Source organism: Nerophis ophidion, linkage group LG05 (assembly GCF_033978795.1).
Source record: "Nerophis ophidion isolate RoL-2023_Sa linkage group LG05, RoL_Noph_v1.0, whole genome shotgun sequence".
Taxonomy (NCBI): domain Eukaryota; kingdom Metazoa; phylum Chordata; class Actinopteri; order Syngnathiformes; family Syngnathidae; genus Nerophis; species Nerophis ophidion.
In genome coordinates, this window is record NC_084615.1 from 51,245,691 (window position 1) to 51,258,556 (window position 12,866).

Here is a 12,866-nt window from a genome sequence, read left to right on the forward strand (position 1 = left end):
CATCCCGTCACATGACACATTTGCTGATGTTTCAGGCCAAGTCAGTGGAGGAGAAGGAGATGTGGGCTCATCACATCAAACGCACCATTCTGGAAACCCACCATGCTATCATCCCACAGAAGGTCAGGACAAGTACACTTAAAAATAAAATAATATAATAATAAAAACAATATTCATTCAGAATTACCAATAGGACAGTCCACCTTACTACTACTGTACTAATAAATAAAGTTTCATTCTAGTAATCAATTAATCACTCCATATTTATAGTTATTAATAAATCACTATCTAAATAATACTAATAAATTGATAACTTCTATAAAGCATTAAGATTTATTATTAATAAATCAAATGTATAAAACATTAATGTAAAGTACAGTAATACATCACATATATAAAACTTTAAAGTCAAGAAATGGAATATTAAAAAAAAAAAATTAAGGTATGTGAATAATTAATAATGTAACACATTAGAACATAATATTGACTACATGCCATAAAACTGTTTATTAAAATAAATCAGTTTAGGTGAATACAGTGGAACCTGCATTTATGAACTTAATTGGTACTTAAACATGGTTTCACAAACCTAAAAGTTCCCGATAAGAATCAATTAAAGCATGAGTAATTGGTTGTAGTCGCAACAAAAGTATAACAAAAATGTAATTAAAAAAACTGCATACTTTGAATACACTATAATGTGTGTGTGTGTGTGTGTGTGTGTGTGTGTGTGTGTGTGTGTGTGTGTGTGTGTGTGTGTGTGTGTGTGAATATATATATATATATATATATATATATATATATATATATATATATATATATATATATATATATATATATATATATATATATATATAATCTGCTGCTAAATGGCTGCGCCTGTATGTACAGCATGAGATGGAGGGGGCCCTGCCTCTTCAAAATTACTTTGCCCGCGTGTACAGGAAGGGATGTCATCCAAATGGCCACCTCCCTATGGCTTCAAGCAGCATGCGAAATGAATAAACGAAGCATTCGCACGCGAGACATGGTTCGCACACAGAGGCATATTTGGCGCAATGAAAACGTTCGTAAACCGAAAAAGACGCAAATAGAAGTGTTCGTAAATTGAGTTTCCAATATATAACAAATATAATAAAATAGATGTAGAAAACACTTGATTAAACTTGTTTAAATGCTTAATCAAAAATACATTTTATAAAAAATATTTGATCAAAGTTAATAATGGAATAAGTTTATAAATGATACTCAATAAATGACAATGTGTGTTTCAGGCCAAAGATGCCATCTTGAATTCCAGATGTGAGTAAAGGTCAAATCCGGTTAAATGATTGTTTACCTGACCTGATGTCATGAAGATGTCATCTACAATGTCGCTTCCTGTAGACAATCACAAGTATCACTCCATCCCTATTCGGGTGAAGAAAGTCAAGTCCCGTCGTCTAACTGACGGGTTTCCACGGCAACAGTCATTAGGTGATCAGCTAAGGCCCCTTATGGATTGATTATTAATGTATTGATTGATTGTTTTTGTCCTCCAGATGTAAATGGAGGTGAAAAGAGCTTAACAGGTAAAGATATTGTGTTAATGTTAGATTAATGATGATGTATCAATTAGATGGCATCACAAAGTTGTCGTATTTTACAGGACAAGTGGGTGTGGTCTCAAAGGTAAGAAACACTTATCCATCATCAATAAAAATATGGATTACCAGTCGTTGCCACACAGCTCCTTTCCTTTGCTTATGTAATAAAGTCTTTCTTTCTTTTTTGGCTTCAACACGATATGCACATGCTAACATTTCATACAAAGTGGAGCATGTTGCTAACTTAAACAGAATTGTACTCATTATTGGTCTTTGTATTTCATTTATATTCTTTGATGAAGCAGCTAGACACTCGTACGGAAAGCTTTTTAAATACTTCCTTGTACTTACTGCATCCCCAACAACTGTCAGTGTAATTCAGTGTTTCTTAGCGCCTCCTAAAAGGTTGCCAAAAATCAGTATCTGAGCTGCGGTCCAATAGGTGAATTACAATCACGTAACCTAGAGGTACATTGGGCACTTGCGCGTTTCAGGCGATGGTCTAAGCTTGGACCGACAATCACAATATTTATTGTTAGGACTTAACATGTTAGCTTTATTTAGACATAGCAACCATAAAAGAACACACACTAATGCAATCTCTTGTCCTTTATTTGCGTTTAGTGCCGCTATCAAACACTACTAATCTAGTAGAGAATAAACTTGATAGCTACACAGAAAGTTTCTCAAACACATCAAATGTTCAAAAAAACATTTTACAAAGTGATCGCTGCAGACACAAGCAGTCTGATTTTATTACACAAGATGATGAAAGGGCTATTTTTAAGAGCCATTTCCTTTGACGCACTTTAGTTTTTTCCCAGACTTTATTAACTCTATGAAAGCTCTTTCCTTTCTCTATTTGAACGACTGATACACCCAAGAACAGAACAGCAATATGGCATTTTCTGCTCAAACTTTACACTCAATCTCACTTGTTTTAATGCTACACTCACGTTGCTTGACCGTCGCGTGAATTTAACCACAAAGCTGAAAAACGGATGTGACGTTATATGCAACCCACTTATAGGCCACAGCGTTACTCGGTTGTAATACATCTGTCCACCACTTGTGGCAGTAATGACAATCTCAAACACAAAAGAAGTCTGGAGCTAAAATCATAAACGCGTTTGAGCGCAAAAATTATGACTCAAATGGTGAAGCTGTATTTTCATTTGCACCTAAATTTTATTGATAGTTTAGTTAAAAAAAAATATATTATTATTATTATCATTTATTGATAATTTAGAATGTATTTTTTAGCACTGCATACTTGTATCTAAATGTATTTTTCATCAGTCCCTTGTTTCGCAGGATATTTGATTAATATTTATTTTTGTAATCAGCCTGATCCAAGCCTTGATAATCGTCTTTGTGATTAACGCATGCTTTCATGTCATTTGGCAAGATTTACTGTGTTAAACCGTAAGTATGTTGAATATTATTATTGAATACGATTAAAGTCAAGAGTAAGATTTCTAAATGTAACTCAATTTATCTGAGTGGGTCCCAGCCCAGCTGTAGTGAAAAACTTGGGCCCCAAGATCAAAAAGGTTAAGAACTTCTGGTGTAAATACTGTAACGCCACCATTGCTCCATGTACACCTTCCACCAAGCCCACTGTGTGACTTCAGAACTACACTACCCACGTCTTGCTTGCCCAAAAAAATTTAATACAGTGGTACCTTAACTTATGAGCTCAATTGGTCCCACGACTGAGCTCATAACTCAAAACACTTGTATCTCAAATTAGCGCCACCCATTGAAATTAATTAAAATAAATTAAATCTGTGTTTGTGCCCCAAAATAGATGTTTTTGAGTCACGGACCGGAGGTCAGAGTTGACAGAAAGCATTACAGTGCATCCGGAAAGTATTCACAGGGCTTCACTTTTTCCACATTTTTTTTTATGTTACAGCCTTATTCAAAAATCAAATAAATCAATTTTTGTTTTTAAACTTCCACAGACAATACCCCATAATTGCAATGTGATTTTTTTTTTACAAACCCCGTTTCCATATGAGTTGGGAAACTGTGTTAGATGTAAATATAAACGGAATACAATGATTTGCAAATCATTTTCAACCCATATTCAGTTGAATATGCTACAAAGACAACATATTTGATGTTCAAACTGATAAACATTTTTTTTTTGCAAATAATCATTAACTTTAGAATTTGATGCCAGCAACACGTGACAAAGACAAAGGGAAAGGTGGCAATAAATACTGATGAAGTTCAGGAATGCTCATCAAACACTCATATGGAACATCCCACAGGTGTGCAGGCTAATTGGGAACAGTTGGGTGCCATGATTGGGTATAAAAGCAGCTTCCATCGAATGATAAGTAATTCACAAACAAGAATGGGGCGAGGGTCATCACTTTGTAAGCAAATTGTCGAACAGTTTTAGAACAACATTTCTCAACGAGCTATTGCAAGGAATTTAGGGATTTTACCATCTACGGTCCTTAATATCATCAAAAAGTTCAGATAATCTGGAGAAATCACTGCATGTAAGCGATGATATTACGGACTTTTGATCCCTCAGGCGGTACTGCATCAAAAACCGACATCAAGGATTTAAAAGGATATCACCACATGGGCTCAGGAACACTTTATAAAACCACTGTCAATAACTACAGTTGGTCGCTACATCTGTAAGTGCAAGTTAAAACTCTACTATGCAAAGCCAAACCCATTTATCAACGATATCCTGAAACGCCGCCGGCTTGGCTGCGCCCCAGCTCACCTAAGATGGACTGATGCAAAGTGGAAAGGTGTTCTGTGGTCTGACGAGTCCACATTTTAATTTATATTTGGAAACAGAGGACGTGGTGTCCCCCAGAACAAAGAGGAAAATAACCATCCGGATTGTTATAGGCGCAAAGTATGGGTATGGGAGTGCATTAGTGCCCAAGGCATGGGTAACTTACACATCTGTGAAGGCACCATTAATGCTGAAAGGTCCATACAGATTTTGGAGCAACATATGTTGTCATCCAAGCAACGTTATCATGGACACCCCTGCTTATTTCAGCAAGACAAGTGTTACAACAGCGTGTCTTCGTAAAAAAAGAGTGCAGGTACTTTCCTGGCCCGCCTGCAGTCCAGACCTGTCTCCCATCGAAAATGTGTGGTGCATTATGAAGCGTAAAATACAACAGCGGAGACCCCGGACTGTTGAACGAATGAAGCTCTACATAAAACAAGAATGGGAAAGAATTCCACTTTTAAAGCTTCAACAATTATTTTCTTCAGTTCCTAAATGTTTATTAAGTGTTGTTAAAAGAAAAAGTGATGTAACACAGTGGTGAACGTGCCCTTTCCCAACTACTTTGTCACGTGTTGCAGCCATGAAATTCTAAGTTAATTATTATTTGCAAAAAAAATAAAGTATATGAGTTTGAACATCAAATATCTTGTCTTGTAGTGCATTCAATTGAATATGGGTTGAAAAGGATTTGCAAATCATTGTATTCTGTTTATATTTACATCTAACACAATTTCCCAACTCATATGGAAACGGGGTTTGTAAATAAAAAATGAAAAACAAACAAAAAAAAAACTGGTAAATAGATATATACATCCTTTGCTCAATACTTTGTTGCTGCACTTTTGGCAGCGATTACAGCCTCTTGTCTTTTTTAATTCGATACCATGTTATTTCATGTTTTTTTGTATGTATATTTTTGGTAATTTTGTGTTAGTGTTGCAGTTGTTCTTTATTGGTTTGGTTCATTTCTTGAAACAGAAATGTTTTTTTTAAAACCGTAAGATCATTTGTGTAAATGACCTGGATGGTTCAAGCGGTAGAAAGTGGATGGATGGCAGATTCAGAACAACATCAAAGGTCACTTACAAAAGCACATAAAAATAGAGTCATGTTTCAAAACTGTTGTCATAGAAATATGAATTGTCACTTGATCACTTTCCGATGTGTAAAGACTGCAAGTGAAAATGTTGACATGTTTTATCATTATGTAATTTAAATATTCATCATGTCGACCTCTGGTTTACTGCAATCCTATCATTGTAAAATCTTAATTCGCTAGTTTTTTGTCTAGATGACACAATACAATTGTGTATCAAAGTAAAAAAAACAAAATTATTTTACGGTAAGAGTAGCCTCCAAGGTCTGACATTGCACACATACTGTCAAATAAGTTGTAACATGTTTATTCTCACACATAACATTAATTAATCAAAACATGTTTACAACATAATATACTGTAATATAAACACACTGATATGTACCTACATTGCTACTGGATTTTTTACTGGTTACAATTGTTGACAGCACCTGTCAGGTGTTTAATCACACTGTGTGTAAACTCCTTAGTTAAAGTTCTACTTTCACCTGACTGTCAATGACTGCCATCAATTGATCCAATTTTTAAGAGATTCATACATGATATTCATGCTATAATGTTTTTGACTCAGTGTAGCAATTGAACATTGTGTTGTGATAATTACATTAAAAGTATTTTCTTCTCATGACGTTTTGGACACAACTATTAGATTGCCCATCACTTCACATCAACACCGTATATTCATCGGGAGAATTGTAAGCCAACTGTAATCTTTGTCAAATTACAAAGTCATCGAGGGATAAAATATGTTTTTATTTATGTATTTTGAAATCTAGTTGTAAGTTAAGTAAGTAACTTGATTGTGTGACTGCTTGAAGGACAAAGGCTTCTTCTTCAAGCAAGAAAGTGGATTTGGAGGTGACGCAGGAAACGACGCAGCTGCTGGGCAGGTAAACCTTTAAAGTTCCTTCCAATAAGCACACATTGTAATTCTAATTGCACTAATGTTATTTATTGTTATTAATAATATATATATATATATATATATATTATTAATAAATAATATATATAAATATTATTAATACACGACCCTTTTCTTCTGATATCAGCCTCTTGTTCTTAAAGTTCTGTTCATATCTTTCCTTTTTAGATGTCCAAAAACGATCTGCTAGCAGAGGAAGTGTTGAAATCTTTACGTTCTCCTCATTCTCGCACTTTGACGGAGAAACTGAAACTAGACGAAGTTCCTGGAGGCGAAGAAGAACCACCTTTGCAATGTAAGCCTTCAAGTAGCGGCGAGTCTTCTGAAAACGAGGACAGCGACCGTAGTGGCAGCATCCTTCCTTCATCTGTGTTGGACAAAGCGGGCGTCATAGCTCAGCACTTCAGCAGCATCAAGAGAAGTGTTCCTGTCCAAGATGACGTCTGCTTAGTTGAGGCCTTTCCGCGGTCGTCCGGGACGACTAAACCCACCAGGCCATCGTTACAGCTCAACAGGATTGGCTCTGATGTGAGCGACGTCACGGCCTCTACAGATATGACCCTCTATTCTCCTCGTGGTGACGTGGAACGAGGAGGCCTGCGGAGACGAGACTCCATTCTCTCTAGTCCGGATCAGCTTCTTATTGGCAAGATCAAGACTTACTATGATAACCGGGACGCCAACTTCGACCTTCAGCGCAGGGAGAGCATAACGTACATCCCAGCAGGCCTTGTCAAAACCTCAGTCAGACGTTTAAATTCCACCGAGTCTATATCTTTACCCTCTGCAGTAGAGCAGCCTTCCCTGGAACTATATTCACCCTCGAGTGCCCATGATCACAGGTTTTCCACCGACTGCTTGGACGCTCAGATTAAGGAAGATCCTAAAGGTTCCTGGTTGACCACAAGAGCATTCCCAACATCCGGATCTCAAAGCGTAGAAGACTTCAGACCTTCCTCTGAAATGGTCCACATCTGGCAGGTGATGGAGCAGCAGCTCGGCGAGACGTCCTCCCTTTCTGACACCCCAAGCAGAAGACATCAGGAGGAGGGTGGAGCTTCGGACATGTGCGCTGTCACGAAAAAGTCATCCGTTCCTTCACACCTCAAGGTCAAAACCAACCAAAGGAACCACACAGGAAGTCTGACCAATGCTCCCATCGTCTTCCCAGCTGAGGTCCCTCAGGTCGTGGGAAAAACAGCGGACGAGGACGACAAAGCGGAGAGCAAGGTCCGCCATCTTGCTCGTCAGTTCAGCCAGCGGATCAAAATGGTCAACCCTCTTGCCCGACAACAAAATGACGGTATCCTGACTAGCAGGAAGAAGTTGGCCTGCGTTGACGAGGAAAGTACAGGTAAAAACTACGCTTAAAACCTTTTGACTTGCATAGCTGATTATTGGCTTCAATGCAGAAGCTGAGCTTTGTGGGTCTCCACAATCTTCTGAACTCCTAACAACAAAAAGAGCATTTAATCTTAAATGTTTTAAAGCGGAAATCTCTCTGCTCATTGCGTTTTCTCTGTGTGCTGGTAGGAGCAGTGCTCACTTGACACAAAGTCACTTAGGTGTTCGAACGTAAACTATGCAGTGACGTAGCAAGTGAGGTCTCAATTCTTAATTTTTTTTTTTAAAACTACACGTTATTGCTTCATTTCAAGGGTGTAGTGGGTGAGGGCGAGTGGTAGTGGGTGAGGGGGGAATATTGGGATTACCGTATTTCCTTGAATTACTGCTGGGTCAAACTCGCTTCGCAAAATAATTAGCACATGCTTAGTATTACCGCCTGGTCAAACTCGTGACACTTCCCCTGTCATCATTTTCAAAATGGAGGAGGCTGATTTCAATACCGGTAATTTGTAATTGCATAAAGGGAAGAAGATTAAGAGCTACAGTATTCAGTAGGATTTAAGGTCCAAGCTTACATCACACCCAAATTTTTACTGAATGCCTTTGGTAAGTGCCGGAGGGAGAAGAGGTTTTAAAATAATTAGCGCATGCTTACTTTTACCGCATGCCTTTGGTAAGCGTAGGAGTGAGAAGAGGTTTTAAATTAATTAGCGCCCCAGCTGCAATTCAAGGAAATACGGTAGGCCCAAGTTAATGGACTGTTGTCTGTTTGGTCAAGCTGGCCAGGAGGTTTCCAATTGATTTGGGGTATGTCGGAGAAGGTTTCTACCACTGCAGGGTTTCTTAACACAATCAGTTCATTTTTCATTGTTGCTCAGTTTCTTTGAGCAGTGTCTTCCTTGCCAGGTACAAAAAGTTGTTCCAACGATAATAACATTGTTTTCCCCTCAATGCTGCAGATGCATATTTCTGTTAACATAGCTTGACTCCAAGCTCTACATTTACGCCACCAAGTCATGCCAGTCCTGACTCTTTCCCTCCCATGCGCTCCAACCTTTCAGCCTCGCTTTGTGCCTGATCAGCTTCTATAACCACTAGTTTGTCCTCAGTATATTCAGCTTTAAAAAGATAAGGTTGCGAATCGTTATTGTTCAAAAATTGTCATCTATGATTGGCAAACACACACTTTTGTTGCCGGAAGTAGGAAGTCTGTTGCAAAGAGCACTGAAATCAATGCGCCCAGGAAGTTAGTTTTGGTACAGTTAATACGGTAAATATTGTACACATTACATAACGTTATGAATGTGTATGTTACTACCAATGTTGATGGAAGGCTTTGAATGTTAACACAAGGGATTCTCATTAGCTGCACCTTATGAGTGTTTTTTAAATTTTTAGAATGCCCAAAAAAAAAAATGTGTTTTTGTCCGTCATAATAATTATGAATGATTGGCAATATTCCAAAAAAGTGCAGTTCCCCTTTAAGGTCTCAGCTGTTTTTTGGTGTTATTGACGTCACAGCTGGTTATTGTTGCTTTTAAGTTCTCAGGTGTTTCTTGGTACTATTTAGATTTTAGCTGTTTTTTGGTGCTATTTGGATCTTAGCTGTTTTTTGGGGGTTATTAAGGTCTTAGGTGGTTTTTGGTGCTTTCAAGATATCAGCTGTTTTTTGGTGCTATTTAGATCCAAGCTGTCTTTTGGTAATAGATTCTCATTTGTTTTTTGGTGCTATCTCCATCTTACAGTGTAGCTGTTCTTTGGTGTTATTAAGGTCTGAAATGTTTTTTGGTGCTATTAAGATCTCAGGTAGTTATGGTGTTATTAAGGTACTTATACCTCACACTTGTACCTATGCCTCACATGTACTTATACAGTACTTTACACATGTAGTTTTACCTCACATGTGGAGGTATACCTCACCTGTGTACTTACACCTCATGTGTAGTTATACCTACTCATAAGTTGCTAACAATAAATATGTATTAGAAAACTTAGAAGCACTGTTAACATACATCTTCTATTGCCTGTCCCGTTCGGGGTCACAGGGGCACTGGAGCCTATCCCAGCTGCTGGACAAGTCGCCGCCTCATCACAGGGCCAACAGACAGAAAACAATCACACTCATATTCACACACTAAGGCCGATTTAGTGTTGTCAATCAACCTATCCCCAAGTGCATGTCTTTGGAGGTGGGAGGAAGCCGGAGTACTCGCCGTAAATTAAGTTAAAGTTTGGTTAAAGTACCAATGATCGTCTTACACACACACTAGTTGTGGTGAAATTTTTCCTCTGCATTTGACCCATCCCCTTGTTCACCCCCTGAGAGGTGAGGGGAGCAGTGGGCAGCAGCGGTGCTGCGCCCGTTAATCATTTTTGCTGATTTAACCCCCAATTCCAACCCTTGATGCTGATTGCCAAGCAGGGAGGTAATGGGTCCTATTTTTATAGTCTTTGGTATGACTCGGCCTGGGTTTGAACTCACAACCTACCAATCTTAGGGCGGACACTCTAAACTTAGGCCACTGAGTAGGTTACGGGGAAAACATGAAAACTCCACACAGAAAGACCCTGAGCCCAGGGTCGAACCCAGGACATTCATATTGTGAGGCACAGGCACTAACCCCTGTGGGACCGAGCTGCCCACATTGTTAACAATAATTATTAGCCTATCAACTAGTAGGGTCAATAAAAACTTTTTGGGGTATTTTATGTCATTTGCATGGCTAACAGTAAATGTTAGCTTATTTACTAGCATTGTTAAAAGCCTGTTTATTAAATCATTTACTAGTATGATTAAAAATAAATGTTAATTATTAGTTTATGCAATTTACATGGTTAACAATAAATGTTAGCTTATTTACTAGTATCGTAAATATTACATGTGCATTAGATAGATGGATAGATAAATAGATAGATAGATAGTACTTTATTGATTCCTTCAGGGGAGTTCCTTCAGGAAAATTAAAATTCCAGCAGCAGTGTACAGAGTTGAGATCAATTAAAAAAAAAAAAAAAAAAAAAAAGTAAAAAGTAAATAATGGGGGTTTAAAAGGAAACAAAATAGAGAAATATTACAAAAAGAATAAAAACAATGGGAATAACAATATAACAGTAAAATAAGAATATAACAAGACAAAGTAGGCAGTAGTGACCATGTTATGAAAACGTATTGCACTGTTAATGTTTTGCATCCCCTGTCATCCTAGTACCCCCCCCCCCCCCCGCCCCCCAGAGAGGAGTTGTACAGTCTTTATACATTAGACCATTTACTAGTATTTGTTAATAATAATAATTTATTAGTTTATGTTTTAGTCTGGCTAATGTATTGATTTGCTAACACTTATTAATTTTTTGGCAGGTCAACCCAATCTGAGTCTTGGAACAGTTTTCCCTGTGGGTCCTATTAATCCGGTCCGGTCTGTGAGTCCGGGTGGAACTTGCCCTCGCAGTTCCAGTTCCATTGAAGGTTTCAACTGGCCCGATGTGCGAGAACTGAGGTCCAAGTACTCTGACCATAGCGTTTCCACTTCGCAGCAGATGTCGGACCTTGGCCCTCAGCGACGTTCCTGCTCCTATTCTAGCGCGGCTCTTAGCGAGAAGTCGTTCAACAAGCAGACTACCATCGGCCATGAGTCCTACAAACAAATCCACAGAACAAATTCTCTGGACCCTTGGTTTATCGCAGCCCACCGGAGTAAGAGGACAGAGCTTCAAGGCCGCCTGGACGCTAACGGCACCGACAGCGATGACTGTGTCGCAGCCGAGGGCTTGCTAGAAACACCAACTGAAGATCTCATCGTCACCAAGACGCTTTTACCAGAAGAAGAAGCAGCGAGCAAAGATGAAGACATGAAAGCTTTTGTGCAGATCCGCTCACCGATCAGCCGAGAGAAAATCTCCATCTTGGCCGTCATGGACCGCTGCCGGGTTTACAAGGAGTCTGAAGAGTACAAGCAGAGGAGCGAGCCAATTAAGTCCTTCAATGAAGGCCCTCAAAGCATAAATGCCGCCTCAGAACCAAAGAACACGGTGAGGAGTCTCACACTTAAGTTCCAGAACCTCAACTCCTAAAATCATTCCTGGAACCAATCATGTTTTTCCTCTCTTTGCCGACATGTAACATGGCACGGTGTCACCATCTGGACAGTGTCTCCAGGACAACAGCAACTATTCACAAAGAAAATGTTATTGTCATATGCAAATGATATCTAAATTTGATAACTTTCCTCTTTTGACTTAGCAATAATGTTCATCCACAAAATGTATCCTACCCTATGTATTTATACTATATATTCTATATTCGTACTATGCAGTATACAGTACATGTATACTATACAATAGATGTATTTATTATATATTTGTACTATACAGTATATTTATACCATGCCCTACATGTTTATACAACCATACATTATATATTTATACTATATGTATTTGTACCTTGCAGTATACAGTACATGTATACTATATAATAGAGGTTTATAGTATCCTAAACAATGTATGTGTATAATATAGTCTACACTATATTTATACTATATAATAGATACTACAGTACAGTAGATCCCACCTATTTGCGATCTGACATATTTGTGGATTTCTTTTGTCTGCTTTAAATTGTAAGTATATTTTTAATGTAAATTTGAGTAGAAAGTGCTTTGATGGCACTATCTGCAGATTAAGAAGTGCTGCAGTTATACGTCCAACAGAGGGTGCTGTCTCATGAGTCAATTCAGTCAATGCTTTAAGAAGACAAAGTTTTTTAAGTGCAATACTCGATGGCTGTCATTGTTTCTTCATATGTAAAACTGTTTCTTAACTGGGGTATTACAGGATCAAATTACATGGTTTTTATATGGGTATAATATATATATATATAGTTTATTTTTTATTTATTTATTTTTTTGCCTTTTTTGTCATTTGCCGGGCTCTTGGAATAGATTATAACTACAGCAAATATCAAAAGTATATTGTACGTAAATACTCCATTCTAAAGTATGTATTTATACATGATGGATCATGGGTATGTGTGTATATTTATTTGACAAATTAAACACTGATTTTGCTCCACAAGTGCTCCACGTGTGATTGACGTCGCTGAAGCTCGTGCACGCGAAACGCTAAGCCAAAAAAGCACAGGTG

At 38.0% G+C, this 12,866-nt stretch overlaps 1 protein-coding gene across 5 annotated transcripts in view; it reads left to right on the forward strand.

Moving 5' to 3' along the window:
- Positions 1-12,797, forward strand: part of LOC133553334 (pleckstrin homology domain-containing family G member 3-like) — a 43,738-nt gene extending 30,941 nt beyond the window's left edge. For all 5 annotated transcript variants that reach the window (XM_061901416.1, XM_061901419.1, XM_061901420.1 and 2 more), the window contains 8 exons: positions 36-122; positions 1,275-1,302; positions 1,387-1,476; positions 1,542-1,571; positions 1,649-1,671; positions 6,277-6,348; positions 6,549-7,734; positions 11,086-12,797. In XM_061901416.1, the coding sequence (XP_061757400.1) occupies positions 36-122; positions 1,275-1,302; positions 1,387-1,476; positions 1,542-1,571; positions 1,649-1,671; positions 6,277-6,348; positions 6,549-7,734; positions 11,086-11,798 (2,229 nt within the window). In that variant the 3' untranslated portion in view covers positions 11,799-12,797. The remainder of the gene's footprint in view (positions 1-35; positions 123-1,274; positions 1,303-1,386; positions 1,477-1,541; positions 1,572-1,648; positions 1,672-6,276; positions 6,349-6,548; positions 7,735-11,085) is intronic.
- The last annotated feature ends 69 nt before the right edge of the window (positions 12,798-12,866 follow it).